At 41.0% G+C, this 19,386-nt stretch overlaps 3 protein-coding genes across 7 annotated transcripts; 1 reads left to right on the top strand and 2 right to left on the bottom strand.

Annotated features, from left to right (window-relative positions):
* Window positions 1-619: 619 nt before the first annotated feature.
* On the bottom strand, window positions 620-3,772 carry LOC118784141 (endonuclease domain-containing 1 protein). Its single transcript, XM_036538185.1, has 3 exons — window positions 3,313-3,772; window positions 3,081-3,134; window positions 620-2,289 (listed from the first exon to the last, which is right to left on the bottom strand). The coding sequence occupies exons 1-3, from the start codon at window positions 3,598-3,600 to the stop codon at window positions 967-969; spliced, it is 1,665 nt and encodes a 554-aa protein (XP_036394078.1). The 5' UTR covers window positions 3,601-3,772; the 3' UTR covers window positions 620-966.
* A 643-nt stretch (window positions 3,773-4,415) lies between these two features.
* On the bottom strand, window positions 4,416-8,351 carry ino80e (INO80 complex subunit E). 5 transcript variants are annotated; one of them, XM_036538287.1, is made up of 9 exons: window positions 8,313-8,351; window positions 7,796-7,878; window positions 7,604-7,674; window positions 7,460-7,512; window positions 7,175-7,244; window positions 6,851-6,971; window positions 6,366-6,464; window positions 4,804-5,012; window positions 4,416-4,482 (listed from the first exon to the last, which is right to left on the bottom strand). In XM_036538287.1, exons 2-8 carry the CDS (start codon window positions 7,874-7,876, stop codon window positions 4,806-4,808), a joined length of 702 nt encoding a protein of 233 aa, XP_036394180.1. In that variant the 5' UTR covers window positions 7,877-7,878; window positions 8,313-8,351; the 3' UTR covers window positions 4,416-4,482; window positions 4,804-4,805. The 5 variants fall into 5 exon arrangements, with proteins under 5 accessions (XP_036394180.1, XP_036394179.1, XP_036394181.1 ...); XM_036538286.1 differs by having other exon boundaries at window positions 7,796-7,881; window positions 8,313-8,340; XM_036538288.1 differs by having other exon boundaries at window positions 7,796-7,881; window positions 8,317-8,329.
* A 1,622-nt stretch (window positions 8,352-9,973) lies between these two features.
* On the top strand, window positions 9,974-13,020 carry si:ch73-54f23.4 (zinc-binding protein A33). The gene is made up of 5 exons (XM_036538658.1): window positions 9,974-10,062; window positions 10,382-10,477; window positions 11,788-11,810; window positions 12,161-12,276; window positions 12,458-13,020. Exons 1-5 carry the CDS (start codon window positions 10,012-10,014, stop codon window positions 13,018-13,020), a joined length of 849 nt encoding a protein of 282 aa, XP_036394551.1. The 5' UTR covers window positions 9,974-10,011.
* Window positions 13,021-19,386: the final 6,366 nt, after the last annotated feature.

Raw genomic sequence — 19,386 nt, 5'->3', positions numbered from 1 at the left:
ACGTTTTAGACAGTGAGACATTTTTTTCTATCTTATGTTGTCTACTACCACAACTAAAAACTTATGGTAAATATTGTGCGGGATGCAACTTCCCATAATAAATTCCTGTAGCCTACAGTGTATTTTTAGTTCACTTCCTGACATTTCTCCAGAAGAGCAGAACATGTGTGCGCACTTATAATAAGTTATGAAATGGCTTCACAATGGAGAAATCTCCATTTTGTATTCAAAAATGTGACTGACATCAGTAAGTTGTATTCCCCCACAGTAAGGATCGAGTGATAAATGAACTTCTAACCCCTTTCAATAGGCAGTTTTTTTCAGATCTCCATATGAGCTTTCAAAGCATTTTCAAATGTCTGTTTTTAATCAATCAAGTTATTTACTTTCATATTAAATTTCCGTTTTGATAGATTCAATTAACCAGTAGATAACAGTATAGACACACATGTGGTGTAAAATGAGATCTCATAATATTTCCAAGTGATATATCACAGACCAAAGGAAACAGCTACAAACTTTAATCCAACAAACTGTATCACATAAAAGGATTTATTTACATCAATAAAGGCAAAAACCACACATCTGAAACAATCAAATTAAGATATTGGTTTGCTGCCCATCTTCCCTCTTGACAAAAGAAATATCACATGACTGACCATCAAATTCCCATACACACCCTGCATGTCATTCACAACCCTACACCAGTCACAATCCAGCTTTGTTGGTCTAAAGATTTACCTGTTGTTGTTTCTTTCTGTTCATTTACAAATGTTGTTTACAAGTGTCCAGACTGTCCAAACAGTTCTATCACTTTAATCAAAGTTCTTCAGCTTCTCAATTTTTACACTGTTTGTGAACTTTTCTAAAGATCACTTTGTGCAAGCAGTCCATTAAAGCAGTTATCACAGTTTTCAGACGTTCACAAAAACAGGCCAACAAGTCAGTAAAACTACACCAGTAATGTCACTCACTTCCAAATGCCCCCTTCACCATGTTCACAGCCATATCCCCAACACCTTTTATCACCCACCCAGCTGTTTTCACCACATTACCCACACCCTTTCCTCCTTTCATGACCAACTTTCCCAAACCGCCACCCACCCCTTGCACCTGGCTCCCCAATTCTGACAGAACACCGCAAAGATACCCCTCACTCTGCTCCCATGCTTTCCCCCCAATAAACCTGGACACAGACCAAGCCCCGTCCACAATCCCACCAAAGACGCCCACACCATCCCAAGTCAGAGTGCCCGCTCCTGCGATCCCCTCCTTACAGCTGTCTATTAGAGTGCCCACTAGTGGTGAAGTGCAAGAGTACAGCTGGCACGCACACAGGGCCCCTGCTTTACCCAGCAGTCCCCCAACAGACGTCACCCCCCACGCCGCATCGGAGACGAGGTTCTGGAAGAGTGAGAATGTGTCACAGGGTAGGGACGAGAGGACAGTGAGGTCCTCCTGTATCACATGAGACACCTGGCCGGGGATTTCAGCGAGGGTGGAGACAAGGGGGCGGAAGGGGACAGACAGAAGGTACAGAGAGGAGGAGAGAAGGTACAAAACGGTGCTGTTTCCCTCGGGTTCTGTTTGTTCTGTGTCCCGTACTTGCTCTATGTCCTGTGAGGCAAAGTCACTTGATTCTGCATCAGTGTTAAGTGAGACAGCACGGCGCGGCTCCGCATCGATGGTCTCCCCTTCCGTTTCAGTCTCAGTGCCTTGTGCATCTGTGCTTTGAGCGGAGGCGTCTTCAGAAATGGAGCTGTGTAGCAGTTCGTCAGAATGTGGCTGGGCGTCTGTGATGTGCTTCTCTACAATCTGCTGCACTGCGGCTTGAAAGACAGCAAGTGGGTCGCTTTCACCTTCTCCGCCTCCATCCGCCTTCCCACACCCACCTGCAAACACGTCTCCTACTCCAACCACCTCCTCCAACGCCTTCACGCTTAAAACTCTGAGCACCTCATCTCCCTCCTTTACTGCACCCAGACTGAACCCAGTATCCTCATTTGGGACATCACAACACACAGCGGACCAAAACAAACCCACCTCGCACCCCTTTGCTAACTCATCCACACTCCCTGTTCCAGTCAGCACATATAGATCACCCCCTACAGACTGGCACTGAGGTAGGACGTTATTTTGGACCAAATTGGAAATCACAGCATCCCAAGTACTGGCGGGTGTGGCAGAGTAGGAGGAGGAATCCCCTCTGTCCCGCCAAAGAAGTGCAGGGGGCTTAACTGGGGTATCCTGGGGGCCCTCATTTTGAGACTCTTCTTCCTTTGTTTCTGTCTGGAGAAGATTAATGCAGAGAATGACAGAGATAATTAAATGGAAGCTGCAGCCATAATGTCAGATTTCAGCATTGACCAAACCGGTTTAAGGTTTAATGTAATGACAGTTTTGAAGTAAATGCTGCAATATGAACTGAAAAGTCACAAAACGGGCAATGTGAGAGCTAGGGTGTCTACAGACTGCGTCATCTGGCAAGGCTGTTGAAAATAAATATTCATTCAATATACTGTATATTTAGCAGCATTCATTTTTTTTAACATTTAGCGATGCATTCACACTGAACAGTGCAAAGAACCTAGCTTTTGACTGTTTGGTTTTGAAGCATGCCTGATGATATATTCTGTTTAAGCACACCTCCAATGTGGCAAGATTTGGATTTTATATCACATCACACTTATATTTTCAGCAAGTATTCTTGTCTTTTCTTTTTTAATGGAAATACTTCATAAACTTCAAGTTGTGATCGAAAAAGTGTTATTTTATCTAATATTTTAACGCTTCCCCCCATTTTTGATAGATATGACATTCCAGCATTAATTCACACTTAAAACTTTATAATGCTTTATCTAATAGCTCTAACATTATTAACCAAGCACTAAAATTAAAGAAATTATTACACATTAGCATAAGAGCAATGATAAGAACTGCTTCAGAGATTAACATGTAAAACAATATACAGTGTAATTTTAATTTATTCCCATCTGACACATTCACACACAATTCACTGAGATAATCTCAGTGTAAAAAGATGACTAAGAAACAACAAATGACAAATATCTATACTGCACCTGTACACTTTCAGTGTCTGCTTCAAGCCTGTCTTCTTTTGGGCCTCCACCCTCCTGAACTCAGAGAAGGATTTAAATGAGAGCTCTCTGAGATGGATAGGAGACTTAAGATAATGCATACTGGCAAACCAATGTATAAATAATATTATGTCTCCTGCTAAAACAATTTGAAAAGTAATCAGTGGCAACATATATAACACTAAAATCATCATAATGCAAGCTGTTTACCAACCTGACTTTCTCCCACAGTTCCACTGTCACCCCATCCTTTGTTCAGACAGAAAGCAGAAAAAACAGTGATGTCACAGGAAGAGTTATAGAGGGTCGCGAAGGACTGTCCGCCGCCCAGGCTGTGACAGAACTGCAGCAGCTGACCCCCTGTGAAGCCCGTGGGAGGCCTCTGTTTGTAGAAACTTTGGCTGCACTGAGAGAACTCTGGATCTGTTTCTGCCAAGGCTGACATGCCAAAACAGAGCCCAAACAAAATCCAGCCAAGAATACTAGCTACCGGAGAAGGCATGGCTCCCTGTACAGACGTTTTTCGCCTGCGAGTTTGTGGAAGCAACTAAATTAGCTTGTTGTTCTATATCACAGAACACAATGGTTCAGTCTTGAACTCCCTCAATCTGTCTTTAAATCATTCCCTGTGTCTTTTCTGCACCCCACCCTGCCTCCACCCATGTTTCTGTCTGCCTGGGCAAAATCTGTGTGTGTATCTACCCCTCCTGACAACCACTCCCTCCTTCTGATCACTAAAGGTCCCTCCCTCCCTCCCTCCCTCACTCACTCTCTCTCTCTGGCTACTCCTCTGAGTTCGGTCTGAGTACACAAACTCTCCACACCTACCCCTGTTACCTGAAAGTCCGCATTCCCAAACAATGCCTTTTTGCTTTCAGGGAGTTAATGACTGACAAGCTCCATTGTTCTTTTGTTTTTTTAAAAAAAGCACAGTTCTGAAAGTGCTGAGCTGCAGTAAACTAAGGCGACAGTTACCTGTCATCGTATCCATCATATCAGCTTGTTCTACCATACTTGACTTTAATACTATATTACAACATGCTGCCGAATATTATGCTTTGGATTTAGAGACATCTCTTAAAATATGTGGGACTGTGGCACTCACGCACTGAAGTCAGCCACATTCTGGTACAATACAACATCTTTAGTCCAGAGAGCTTTGGGACTGCTGACGATTCTGAGAACATTCTGAGATTGACATTACTGTTGTGTGAAGTGGTGAAAGAGGAGCAAAAGAAAACAGTCACATTTTCTATTTACATCAATTTATTTGATACATTTTTTTTTGCTTAAAAATAAAAAAAATAAAAAAAATCTACATTTAGTTCAAATAAAAAATTAAATTATATTTATTGAACTGGTGAAATTCTTCCTGTGTTGTGTCCTGTGTGAGAGAGGGCGAGAGGAGCATTAGAGCAGAGTTCTAAGAAGTGTTTGCATATAGTTGCACAGGTAGGTACATGTTTAGAGATATTTTTTTAATTGAGGCATACTGCACTGAGCCCTAGGGGGCGCAGGTCAGTATGTTATGCAGCAGGCAAGACGAACAGGTTTTAACAGGAAAATGCAGCATGACTGGAGTCAGCCTACGCTGCAACCCTGGGCTAAATTGTCAATTTCTCACATTTTCACATTTTGCCATTGGCCATTGCACATTTCACAATGCACACTGCCGTACGCAAGCTGCAAGGTGGGGGATACCAACCTTTACTCGTTAGGAATGTCGATGACCAGCTCCGCCTCTTCGCCCTCGCCCCTCTCCTCCTCCCCTCTGTCGCTGTCCCCCTCGCTCTCGCCCTCTTCTTCTGCTATGTCTCCGCTCAGCATCTGTCGGGGCACCCAACTGAAGGGCGTGCTCGAGGCAGCGGGGGGCACCGGTGCAGGGGGGTAGTTCGAGGCCGAGGGAGCCACAACCTGGAGAGGGAAGCGCAGGGAAGAGGCGATGAAGGTGGTGTTGTCGGGGTGTGGAGGAGAGAGTCACGGGGGGGGGGGGGGGGTTTGGCAAAAGAAAAGGAGGTGAGAGAAGGGAGAAAGAAGGCAGGGAAAGTGAGGAAACCGCAAAGTGGAAGTTGGAAGGGTTGAAACCAGACAGAAGGGAAATGAGTCAGGAATACTGACAATAAGTCACATTAACAGACAATAACCTGTCTCAGTTTAACTGGAAATGCCAGGAAAGTGAACTCTTCCACATTCACATGTTACGGCAGTGCAGTAAATGCACCTTTAGCTGATATTTTTCCTAGAATATTTCCTGCAATGTAAATGTCCTTTAGTCCTGAAGTCTATGCTAAAGGACCCCACACTCCCCTCTTGCAGTGGCAAGGGTGATGTATAATTAAGATTATCACGATTTTATTGGCAATTGTCAATAAATAACAGACCAAGAGAATTCCTCTGTGTCCAAATTATGCTTGATGCTTGATCATGCCTGACTATGATTGTGCTTGAGACCATGTGCCACTGTGATTAGGAAGAAATGGCACCTTAAAGAGTCTATAGTGTTGAAGGCCAGATGAAGGCCATTTTTTTCCAACAAATAGTGGGCATGGGTGGGACTGTAAAAGAATGCTGTGCAGGTGTCTAGTTCTGCCTACTGGTTCAGTTGTAAAATCAAAACTGAAATGTTGTTCAGCAAGGTAATTGTATGTTTGCCCAGGAGCTACCAAAACAAACATGCAGTAAAATTATCTGGAGGCAAAAACTAAAATTATGATTTAAAAGGCTGTAATATATAGACATGTGTAATATAGATATATGGATAAGATCATAAGAAGATGTGTCATTCACTCTTATAATGTAAATCCTGAACAGAGGTCATAGACACAGAAAGGGAAATGATATATAATTTTGCAGAGAATCATCCCATATTTTGTCAATGGAAAACATTAGCTAAATATTGTAAGGATGTTTAATAGCAAGGACAGACTGTATAAACTAACATAAATTTGATATAACTGCCAGCTTCTCTGTAATTTCCGTCAATTTCTGTTTTGGCCAAAGGTTTTAATTTATCTTGTTGTAATGTATCATTATCTCTAATTTAAAAGTGGCGATAAAAATCACATTTACATGGCAAGTCTATGTCCACCAAAAATAGATCCAGACAAGCCTATGTCAAATGAACAGTGAGTACTGGCAAACCTATGTACAATAAACAATGAATCCACAAAAGCCTATGCATCATGAAGAACGTATCCTGGGAACCAAATGTGTAATGAACAGTCACTGTGCAGTGTATGAAGCACTGCCTTTCCCCCCCTCTCTCACCTTCCCCGCAGAGTCTCTCTTGTGTTTGGTCGTCTTTGTCTTTCTCTCTTTCTTCCCTCGTTCAGCTTGGGGGGCCAAATACTCTGGGGGGAAGGGTAACTACCCACCATACACACAACAGCCCCCATGATTTTTACCGTACAAACACACATAATAGATCCCCCAAAAGAGTGGAGTTCAGGGATTTCCAAACAGAAAGAAAAAGGTGAAGATTCATAAGAAAACAAAATGAAACAAAAAGGAGAAGGGGGAAAAAGAAAACATGACATGAATAAAATGCCAAAATAATCAACAAATGCATGATAAATAATATCAGTAACACCAGACACTGATTTGATCGAACATGACATGACAAAAATACAACAATGACTATTAAGGTGAGCATTAATGTATTCGAGCAAAAATCTGGATGACAAATGATGAGACCCTGTGATGTTAAACCACCTGAACACACATTTAGAACAGCAGCATTGATCTGGACTCACGGTGTTGAGGTACGGTGCTGAGGTTGTAGACTGAAGTGGAGTCACTCCAGAGTGAGAGAGAAGGGAAAGATGGGGGGAAGAAGACTGCGGCGGTGCTGGAACACTGGGGCTGCTTCTCCTCCTGGTACACGGAGGGGGAGAAGAGGTCCAAAAAAATAAAAGCATATCCACAAAGCAATATCAACAATTGCATACAGTATAACATTACATATTATATGTATATTACATGTTACACATGTTCATAACAAAAATGAAAAAGAACATTATGCGTCACTGCCGCTCTATCATTCATGCATAGAGGTATCTTCTGTTGCCCAAACTCACTTCTTCCCACTGTCCCTCTCCCTCTGCCCTTCCCCCTCACTGTTCTCGGAAGAGGCTGTGGCGTCAGAATCTGCAACACACAAAACACCAGCTTCAACTCTAGTTTTAGCCACAAAATAGTTAATTTATTAACAAACAAGGTAGCTAATCCACAGTGCTTTCACAACTGCACAGTCACTGCCAATGCCAAGTGTTTTTACAAAAATTCTGATCAAAATAAATAAGAAAAGTGATAGACATTGAGAACGAAGAGAGATGTGAAATTAAAGTGAGTCAGATACATACCAGATGAGTCTTCATCGACCCTTTCATATTGCAACAATCTGTCCAGTAGGAAACTGCAACAGAACAGCGAAATACATGTCATTAGTATGCCGACCGCCTCTGTTCACACGCATTTTTCTTCGTCCTGGTCCCATTCTTCCTCACCTCTTATCTCGGGACACTTTGAGCAGCTTCCTCTGTGCCCTCCTCAGCTCCTCCTGAAAACATTCCTGCTCCTAAAAGGACGCAAATTACAACAAAAAACGGTCTTAGTTCTCTCTAGCTACCCACTTGGTGCTGGGGCCAAAATACAGATTAACCACAGCAAGCAGACGGCAGACACAACTAGGAACTTACATAAACCAGGAATTTCAACTTGCGTTTGAGGTTTTTGTATTTCCGCTTGTAATCCACGTCCATTTCGGCTTGGCCGTTCATTTCTTCTAAATGACAAAATCGGGTTAAGGAAGCTAGATCATAATATAGTACGAGTTAGCTCCTAGCTATTAATGTTCGCTGAATGGCAAAGTAACGTGCACCCTCTGAACTGCTAGAGCAGCTATCGATTGCAATCACTAACTTCTTAGCAATCTTCTTAATTTTTCAATAAATGTCGTACGTTATCATGTATTCATGTTTAGTTAGTGTTAGTGTACTTGATTTTTACCTGAAAATTTTCCACGAAAATTTAGTTAACGTAGTTAGCTACGGTACGAGCGAAACAGTTGCTAGCTGCACGATATTGCTGAACAGAACTAAACGAATGTCTAGCTGTAACTGTTACAACATACTCAGAATATGATATTTGTAACGCACTGCATCTATCCAACATACGGTAAAAGAATACATTAAAAATCAAAAAGCATTTCTGTACCTACTATGCTGCAAACAGTGAAGTCGCGTTGTGATGTGCTTTTTGTTTACTTCCGCTGACATACATTTCCATCGACGGAAAGAAGCGTCATTTTAAGTATGGGTAATGGAGTTCAGAATGAATGTATATGAATTGATAGACCGAAGCAAAGGCTTCTGGGACATTTAAAAGCAGGCAACCAGTGAGCCAATCAATTCCTAAAATGAGCACATTTGTATATATTTGACAGTCATTCCAATTTGTTAAACGGCGTATTTGTGGGTGAGATTAACTAGAAATATCAAATATTGTGCTGTGAGCTATTAACTAATATTTGTATATATACAAATTGTATATATACAAATTGTATTTAGCAGGACCCCTATTTCGAAGAAAGGGAAAGATGGATTCAAACATATACCAGAACATTCTAGATAAAAACTATTTCCCTCACCCAAGGGCTGCTTCATTAATGGGCATTCCAGTTGGATAGTGGATGAAAACACCCTCCCAAATCAACACAGAAACAGCAATGAAGAATACAAGGAGCTTTTGAATGACCAGCATAACCTCCAGAACTAAATTCAATGCAATTATATTGATTCGAAGGACATTTGCCAGTAAAAACACATCACATTGTAAGGAGCTGGTGATATTATGGCAGAAGTGATTGCAAATCATAGCCTCTGTCTGATGTTCAAAGGTGTGAATAAATATTGAAAAGCAATGCAAAACTGTGGCAGAGTGTTAAGACTCCTAATCCAAAGGTTGCAGGATCAATTCCAAGGTGACCATTGTGAGATGTTGCTGCTGTACCCATGATCAAGGTGCTTACCCAAAATAAGTATCTCAGTAAGTGCCCAGCTGTATGAATGGATAACGTGAAAATGTAAGCTCTGCAAGTCGCTCTGAATAAGAGCGTTTGCCAAGCAAATGCAAGGTAACATGTTCTGTGCAGCGCTGGTAGATATGAGTTTGATTTAATTGTATGCAGAGTTCGCGTGCGCACTTGTAATTTCTTCTGTATACAGTTTGTCATGGGTATGGATACATTTGGAGGCCACAGTATCCATGCATGTTGCATATTGTGATGCAGTAAAGTGAGCTGTCTTGTGTGTCTTCTTGGGATTAGTCAGAGGTAGAACAGAGGAAAAATACACACATCCATCATTGTATTGCTTCAGAACGTCGTTCTCCCTTGTTCTGTTCCAGACTGATCTCTCCAGGCTTGCTGCCTCTCTTTATACCCAAAGACACTGGCAGACAGAAATAGAAACCTCTCTCCTCAATGTCATAAATCTGTTATGCTGACCATTCAAACAGCTGTGGGCTTTGCATTCCCTCCAGTGTTTTTTTTTTTTCCAGACTTAATGCACTGCACTGTCCAGCCAAACTGTGTGAATAATTTATTTGACTGGCACTTCTTTTCAGCTCAGTTTCCTAAAATGATGTGGGTTTTGTGCAGACCTCTTTTCTTTCCGTCCATTTTCTTTTTTTATTTCACTGTGGCTTGTCTCTCCTTCTCCCCTTCATCTTTTTTCTCCTTTATTTTTATTTGCCTTTCTCTGTCCTTCTAGTGATCACCCCCCCCCCCCTTCTCTCTCTGTGACATGCTTACCTCATTGCTCTCTTTTATAACCCCTCCTTCTCTTCTCTTGTTCAGTTTCTGTCTCACTGCCCTACTCAGTCCCATTAGGAGAAGCTGGAATGTTAAACAATCATGAAAGACACCAACAACAACTGCAATAAAAGCCTCCTTGTTGACCAAAAGGTAAGCATGGCACTTATGGTTTGTCCATTTGCGTGGTTATTTGTGTGCCCTGGCAAGTGTTTGTATTACAGCCAACTGGGGGCAAACTCTAGAACCGTGTGCAGTGCGGATTCTGGAGTGTAATATGCACGCATCTGTGCTTTTTAAATATCATATTACAGATGAATAACAAACCGTCTCTGTCAAGGAAAATGTTTATCAGGTGTTTACATATGGAAGATAATGAACTGACACGCAACATAGCACCAGTGGGGGGTGTGTTTAACAACATGCATTGTGCTTCTCTCACACTTTCCTTGCCTTTGTCTCACCATCTCAGGAGAAGCTGATTCAGGCCATTAAACGAATAAAGCATGAGTCAGACGAGTGCTGGAACGCAGAGAGGGAAACTTACATACAGTCAGTTGAAGTGGAGGTACTACGTTCTTAATATGTGTCATCTCTACCTATCAGACACGCATAATACCGTGACCGTAGTGACCGTGTTGATCAAGCATTTGTCATGCATTAGTTTTATTTGCAGCACACGCCACTGAAAATAATTTTGTGTTTCTTTGTGACTAGAAAGTCACCTTTAGGGCATTGTTTGATGTCAATGGATATTTATGCACAGCCCTGAGAGTGGTTTTCCATGCAATTCCAGATATTTGTGTTCTTCAAAATATTGTGATTGCCATTTAATTTCCACTGAAAATCCTAAATTACATCAAAATTGCAGTTAATACATTCAGCAAAATATGGATTGTGCTTAAAATGCATGTTTAAGTGAGAAATGTTTTTAGGTTGTTTACAGATTTCATTTTGAAATGATGTAGAATCATGGTCATATGTATCTTTTGTAATCTGATGGACAATATTGGTGATACAATTGTGATGAAACATTTTGTCAAGCAATTTTTAGTTGAAAAACAGTTTTGATGAATGTATTAACTCTTACATACAAGAAGTGATGATTCACACATACAAACACACAATACACAAACTAATCAAGACACAGTGATGTCACCATTTCCTAGTTAACAGGGACATAATTATGCTCATTGAAAGGGTTGTTTTGTTAAAATGCTGATTCTCATTTTATATCATCTGTAAATATTTATACTCCTCATACTTTGCATATTTGATTGGAACACACCTTTTGATTGATACAGGACTTGTGATTGTGTACGTATTAATCACTACTATGATTATAATATGCTAATATTTTTAAAAAATCATCACCAAGAGGGAGTTTGATGATCTAGCGAGGGAAATCCACGCAGAGTATGAAAACCTTCATCGCATCCTGGAGATGGAGGAAGAGATGGACATGGAGAGACTGAGGAAGGAGAGAGAGAAAAGAGTGAAGCAGCTCAGGGAGAGGGAGAGAAAGATTGCAGCACAGGGGAAAGACCTGGAGAGAGCGATTGAGACACTGAACAGCAAGCTGAGGGAGGAGGACAGCCCAAACCTGCTCAAGGTACATAGTGGATGAGGAGGGGATAGTGGGGGTGGGAGCAGTGATATATTACATGAGCTTCATGCCCATCTGTTTGGCTCAAGTGAGTGTGAAATAACATGCAGGATCACAAGTAACCTCCTGTTGTAGGGCATGCTGCATGTAGCAATACATTGTACATCCAAATAGATGTAGCATTTCCTCTCTTTGAGGACCTACAGTTTGTGTGTGTAGTTTATTAAACAACAGTAAGAATAGTAAAGACTCATATCTCTCTTTCTTTGTAGGATATCAAAGACCTCTTGAAAAGGCAAGTGCTGAATCATGTTTTCACTTCTTTTTTATTGTTTCTCTGTCCCTTTCATCAATAATCACAAACTTGCCACCTCCAACTCTTCATTTCCTCCTTTCTTTTTGTATTTCTCCTCCTTCTCTTGACTCTTCCCCTTTCTCTTCCACTTTTTCTGTTCCTCTCCATTCTCCCACCTCTCCCTCTCTTTTTTCTCACTCCTTCATTTAAAGACATAAGCTCATTTCATGTTGTCTGCATGCAACCTGCCCCCCCCCCCCCCCCCCCTCCCACACACCCACCCCCCCCCTCACCCCTCACCCCTCACCCCTCACCCCTCACCCCTCACCCCTCACCCCTCACCCCTGCAGGTGCCAAGTCTCCTTTATTCCCCCACCTCCAGTGAATACAGAGATTTTGTCTGGACAGTTTGTGGGCCCACTGCAGTACAGAATCTGGAAACACATGAGAAGCTCCCTCTATCCAAGTACTGTCTTTTTTACCTCTTATCACATGATCTTAGATATTGTTATTGCCAATACATTTGATATGGTGTGTTTCATAAGCAATATTATCCTGTATTTGTGAAAAAGATCTTGTTGTGATTTATGTGTCTGAGCTGTTAGTGCGGGGACTGAATTCTTTTTTTTCTCCCATATTTCTCACAGACATTTCCTCCCTCACGTTTGACCCCGAGACAGCCCACCCCCTGCTCTCCCTCAACTCGTCCTTCACGTCTGTGTGGTTTCAGGATGACAATGAGGACCCAGTCAAAGAGGGAGAGGACAGCAACCCCCGCCGCTTCAACTACTACTACTGTCTCATGGCACGAGAGGGGTTCACGCATGGCAGGCATTACTGGGAAGTGGAGGTGGCTCGCAAGACAGCCTGGAGGGTCGGGGTGGCCAGGGAGGACGTGTGTAGAGGGGAAATGGATTCCTGCACTACAGCTAACGGCCTCTGGACCTTAGCGCTGAAGGGCGGCGTCATACAGGCCTGCACCGACCCCCGCCCCACCCGCGTCCCCGTCTCCGTCCGGCCGGCGCGCGTCGGGGTTTTCCTTGACTGTGAGAAGCAGGAGGTTGCCTTCTACGACGCCGTCACCATGATGCCGCTCTTCGCCTTCTCCATGGAAACCGTCTTGGTCCCCCTCCACCCTTTCTTCAACCCCTGCGACACGGACGAAGGGAAGAACACCGCCCCTCTGAACCTGTTTAGTCCGTCACTATGAGAGGACAACAATCAAAGGAGGGGTAAGGGAACAAGTTGTTTTATTTTTTTTTTTTACTGATCTTCCTTTTTTGTGTTGGAATGTATGTGAGTAGCCCATTCATCCATCAATAAATGAGCCAATAATGGAAACTATTAATATTTGCCATGGTTTGAAAGAATTAATAGCACAATAATTTTACATTAAACATATGATTATAGATCATATCAACACAGATTCATTTCTAGAAAAATGTTGTGGCTGTTTTTGATAGTAATGTTTCTCATTGTTTTTCATTGTGTATGGCTTTTGTTTGGAGGGTTCAGTGCTTTTTTGTTACAGTAATTTGCGATTTATTTTGTGATTCTTAATTTGATATGTATTGAAATGTTGATATTTTATTAATTGTAGTGCACTCAAATAAATAGACTGCATCTTGATTTCTCTGTTTTATGACTCTGTTTTTATCCAGTGGTTAACATTCATTTTAAAGAGAACTAAACTAAGGGAAAAAAAATAACAGTGAAAAGCAGCAGTCATTGCTGTCAAATACATTTATAACTCAAAGTAGAGTGGACAGAGGGGACATGGTCTGAGATGGAGGACGTGTTGACGACATTATGGTAGTACCTTTGCTCTGGCTATAAATACTTAGGTCATAACTGTGACATATTCTGGCATGACTATGAGAGCCACGCACAGCGGGAGGGAGACAAACGGAACGGCAGGCTGGTCATGTGACACTCAGAGTATTTGTGACATTGACAGACGCTCAGCGATGCAGCACATGATAACACTTTCACAAAAACAATGCCAGTAACACCATTACTCTGCTGCCCAACAGCTCACCATGACATGCACCTGGCTTCATTAAGAATTACCGTTTTCTTATGTTTTATCACATTTTTTTTTTATTAGAAATCCAGCTAAAAAAATCTATAAACCTAAAAGGAAAATGTGATAACCTAGTATATTAATATAACAATAATACATTAATGGTTCTCAAATTAGCATCCTGAAGATGTAAGATTCTTAAGGTTCTGTGAATTGTCCACTCTTCAAAAAAAAAAAAAAAATCAGTACATTAAAGATGACAGGAATGCTTCATGAATAATCGCTGGTGTGTTTGAGTGGACATCTCAAAAACAGAACCGACACTGTGTGGACGCGTTTTCAGGCAAGAGTCTGAATGTAGCCTTTGTAACCCACCAATAGGAAGGCAGATGGAGGGGGTGCAGTAAGAAGTCACTTGGTAACTTGGCGGAGAGCATCACACAAAGTGGAAAGAGTGGAGTCCTACGCCAAGTCTGGCAGGACACTGGAATATACAATAAAGTCGACTCTGTGTCACTCTGAGTGTGACTTGTTCTTTACTCTTGGAGAGGAACATGGAGATTCAGAACTTATGCATATCCTGTTTTTAAACCATTATTCAGAGAAAGGACTCATGACACACTTTTCAGTATTTTTCAAAATCTGTTTATTATTATTATCATTAGTCATTCAACAAGGGAAAAATCTTTACAAAATTCTGTGAATGGTGCAAAACTGAGTATTAACATTAATAAACTCTAAAACATCACGTAAAGAAAAATATCAGAAAAGAGGGTCCGTCAGAGTTTGTACACGTCCGCGAAGTATAACAGGATCTACTGGTAATGCAGCTGAGTTGTGCAGCTGCTATGTGATTATTGTGTCCTGTGCATCTCCCGTTACAAGCTCAATGGCTCAGGTAGGGTGATCGGATGAAGACCTGCATTAAGCAGCGTGATCCATCTGAAGACTTAGCTGTAGCAACCTGACCTGAAATTGCCACTGATGCTACGGCAGTGCCCAGTGATCGCTGCACAATATCAGTGTTTTTCCAGGACATCATAAACATTTGAATATGACATCAGACACCAAATCACTGTTGTGCATTTATACCCTGTACATCGGGAGATAAAACGTGCAGTGTCTCACATGGCTGTGTAACAGTAGCCTCACTCATATTCCCGTCACTGTGTATGCATATGCACCAATATATGTATGAATGGCAGGCTTAATTTTGAATGGAGTTAGCCTTTTCCATTAAGCGAATGGTAGTGTAAACTGTCCATCGGGACAGCAAGAGAAATGGTTTTTGGACACAATCATGGAAAAGGCCAGCTCACTTCATGGTTTTGTAACCCCACATGCCACAAACACGCATCTTTTTTTGGCAGTGCTATGAAAACATTTATGATCTGGCACAAACATGTCCATTAATCCAACTTGATTTTTATGATATGACCAGACTGTGATTTATCACAACAAAGACCGATCCTTTATAAATACAGATTTGTGTCTACTATAAATGAGAATGCTAGTAGCAGGTATCAGTAAATCAGGTAACATAAGTATATGTAAAACACTGCAATGAACACAGATATTCTGTTGATGAGACTGAAATCCTTTTTAAAAGTATTAAATACTGAGATTCACATATGTACCAGTACATACATACACATAGTCCCAGAGAAACACACATAGCAACGTATTTAGATACTGTAAATACTTCTCTGACTCTATGGACAGACACTGACAGGTTACTTATACAAAACAATGCAAACATTAATTATACCATATTCCTGTCAAACTTGTTAGCATGCTGCAGTAAAATTAGCTTTTTTCATGACCTTGTCTATATTATGTAGGTGAGAGCAATTGTCATAAGCAAGAATATTTATATCAGTGGTAGTAGTAGGAGTGACAACAGCAGTGGTTAGTATTACTTGTTTGACTGTGTCTAAGATTAGCATTATAAAACAGCAATAACATTCTAGTGTATTGGAATTATTGAGTGATGGTCCTATAATGCAGGCCTTTAAATGTTTGATTAGGGTGAGACAGAGAGAGAGAGAGAGAGAGAGCGCAGGGAGAGAGAAAGAGCAAAAGAGAATTGGCTGTTATGTGTCCTCCACAAGCATTATTTGTATTCTGGCAGGAGGAAAGAGGTGTAAATTTAAAAGCATTAACGAGTTTTTGTCTTCACATTCAATACAAAAAAATCGCACGATTAAATTAAAGCATTCAGTCTTGCAGGAACAGAGTGCACTGGCTATACTCGACATGCATTATGTACAGAATATTTTCAGAGGGCCAGAGCGGGAGGGTTAGCAGAAGCATTCCCTGTGTGTCCGTGTCTAACAGTGCGTGTGTGTGTTTGTGTAGGCCACTGCAACGGTATTGCTATCGTGGTTCGAATTATATCTGTGCCCACTCTGAATCTCTCTGTAAGAGTAGGGTCAGATATTGTTGGTCTGCCCACAGGCACAGATAAGCAGAAACAAGGCCACCTGAAACCTAGTGGATGTTTTTTGAAACAAAGAGATTGATTAAAGGGTCTTTGCAAAGTCATTCGTGGTTCTTATTCATCCGGTTTACACACAGACCCTTCACTACACTTTACAAATGGATGACTGAAATCCTCAAATAATGTGTCATTGCCATTGCTAATGGTGCGTTTTCTTGTTCAGTCCTGACATTTTTAATATGTTTTCCGTTGTGCTGTCTTGACATTTCTATTTTCTATTTTAAAACTGGCTCCAAAAGTCACATTTTTTCTTCGGGAAAAACCCCAACTCATTAAATTTGGTAGATCTATTTACAAGAGTAGCTACTTACAATATTTACCATGTTTTATCTCATTTCAGTCATGAAAGCATCAGCACCCTTTCCTTTGTGCTTTTCTTAGAAACCCTAAACACATTTGATTCACTGTGTTAAACTATAAATACCATTTCTGGATATCCATGGTTTCTGACAATGTGAGGTAGAGACATTACGTCTACAAAGATCTACCCACAAAACTCTTTTAGGACAAATTCCACCTTGTTGTGCTGTCTTCACTCTTCTAGAAGACTTTGGCTATACAGGCAGAACCTGATGAATGAAGCATGGCAACAGAACAGAGATTGCTTTAGCTGACTCTTCACCGAGAATTCTCTAGGTTGTGTTTTGATGTTAAGACTTAGACTCATGGTCTTGCCATGGCTTACAGTCTGATAATGTCTTTTAAATAGTTCCAGAAAATATAAATATCATTCTTCAGCACTGATTAATTTTGTCATGGAGCTTCCAGGTGTTTCATGTATTAAAGTCCTATCATTTTTGGATTTTTCCCCTTTTTTCAAATCGCATTTAGAATTGGCAATCTTGCACCAAGATCTGATTTTGCAAGAGTGGTGCAAAGTGTGATGAACATAATTGTCCATGCCAGCAGCCTTTTTTTTTTTGCTCCACACCATACCTCAGGAGAATGAACACCTATAGCAAGGTACTGTAGGTACACCTCTCACAGATGTCAGCTGAGCAACTGCAGAGTGCCTGACAGAGTCACAAGGGGGAGCTACAGAGATCAGTGTGATGAGGAACCCTAACTGATGTAAATCCACCACAATTATGTCCCACCACTGCAGACTGCCGGTTACTGTCAGCTAATAACACAACCCACACTCAAACATGCAATGCAAAGGATTTCAGGGTTAAGCTTTTACAGACTGAGCCATTCAGGACCCTAGCCTACTATTATGTTATTCACCTTTCTTTAAATAATTAATTTTCTTTTCGTTAAACTGTTTTTTTTTACTGATTTCTTTTAGAAATGGTATGTTGTTTTTCATCAAGTAATTCACTTACAATTTTAAATTACGCTGAGTACATCCTTCATCTTCAGGGCCCTGTAAGATGAAGGAAATCTTAAAGCAAGGACAAATCTTAGCGAATCAGAATCAATAACTCACTACTGCATTCAGTGCTTTCAGATAAACTGATATTGCAATTGGGATCAAAGGTAAATTGTCTTTTGACTAGGAGTTAACTAGGAGAAATGAACTGAATTCAGTTGATGAGATTCATCACTATCATATTATTATACATACAAATGTGTAGTCACATACATGCCTGGATGTGAGTATGTGCGCAATCACAGTTGTGTGCATAGAACAGAAGATGATGAACAAATGAATTTCCTATATTGGTTTGTCCAGGGATTTCCACATTTCTTCAGCTGCTGGAAACAGGGTATCTGGTGAAGCTGGTCAAATCAGCAACCAAAAAAACCATGAAAAAGATTGGAAAAGGAAGCAGACATCATGCAGTTCATTCTCCGTGGGTCCAAAGCACAGCCCACTATCTCCGAGTTCTCATACATGTTCTGAAATCTACTGGCAATCACGAGCAGTCAAATGCTAATATGTTGTCTCTAGGACCAGCTGGGTGTTGCTAAGAGTCTTAAAGTGCTCAGTGTCTCCTAGGTGTTTTGAAGTGCCTAGGCCATGGCCAGAAATCGCCTGATTTTAAAGGAATCCAGATTCAGACTGGCATTAGAGCCACCAGAGAGTGTGCAGCTTCCCAGACATCTCAGTGTTCAGTGCATTGGGTGTATTGCTGTTGGGAGGAACATTTCTGGGAGTGTCCAAGCGTCATTGCTCATTACGGGTATTCAGACACCTGTGTGTTCAGGTGACCCTCTGGTGTCTCAGATGTACAGGAATGAAGATGTTCCATCTGAAAGATTCTGGCACACACATTGCAGTGGACTTCTCTTGGGGTACTCCAGAGATCGGTTGATGTAAAAAGAGTATATGTTTCCTCCAAACAATAATGCCATACAACCATGCAGCTGTCATTTAGCGTTCAATTTGTCAAAGGTCCAAAATCTTGGCTTGTTGTTTTCTGAGCCCTGCAGACCTAAATCCTATCTGTCACAATGGTTAGCATCAAGATAGCCCAGGTGTCCAGGAGTCTCTCATACAAAGTGATCAGGAGAATGTGGTTCCCACTTTGTTTTTACACAAGCTCTCAGTCTGCCCGTGTTGGTTCTCTAGTTGCCCATGTTGAGATGCAAATGTATAGGTGTGAGCAGTCTTAGTTACAGGCACACAAAATGAATAAGTTCAGGAGATGGAGCATTCACATGTGGAGGAACTATTTGAACCTATAAATATTAGAATTTCAATTTATCTACCATGTTGGCTTAGGGACATCCAGAGTGATCAGTTTGTGGACACTAGAGTGTGAAGATGTCCAGGGGCCATATTCATGAAAATCCTGAGTATTAACAATGGAAAATAAAAATCATTTTCGACGAGTTTTACTTGTGTAGTAACTACACTTACTATGAGTAACATTTAGCAAAATCATCAGAAAAATCTCAAGAATGACTTTGTTTTATTTGCTGTTTCAAGGAAGTCTCATGATTCAGTACGAATACCATTTAAATTAATTTTTAAGCTGTTTGTCAAACTAAAAATAGATGCAATGGAAAAATCTGATATAACATTACAATATTATTATTTTTTAAGCCATAAGTGTTTTATAAAAGTATGTTTACAAATATCAGTTCTTTAGTTAGTTTGTTAGTGA

Source organism: Megalops cyprinoides, chromosome 10, assembly GCF_013368585.1.
Source record: "Megalops cyprinoides isolate fMegCyp1 chromosome 10, fMegCyp1.pri, whole genome shotgun sequence".
NCBI classification, from domain to species: domain Eukaryota; kingdom Metazoa; phylum Chordata; class Actinopteri; order Elopiformes; family Megalopidae; genus Megalops; species Megalops cyprinoides.
Note: the sequence above shows the minus strand (reverse complement) of the source record. Positions and strands in the feature narration are given on the sequence as shown.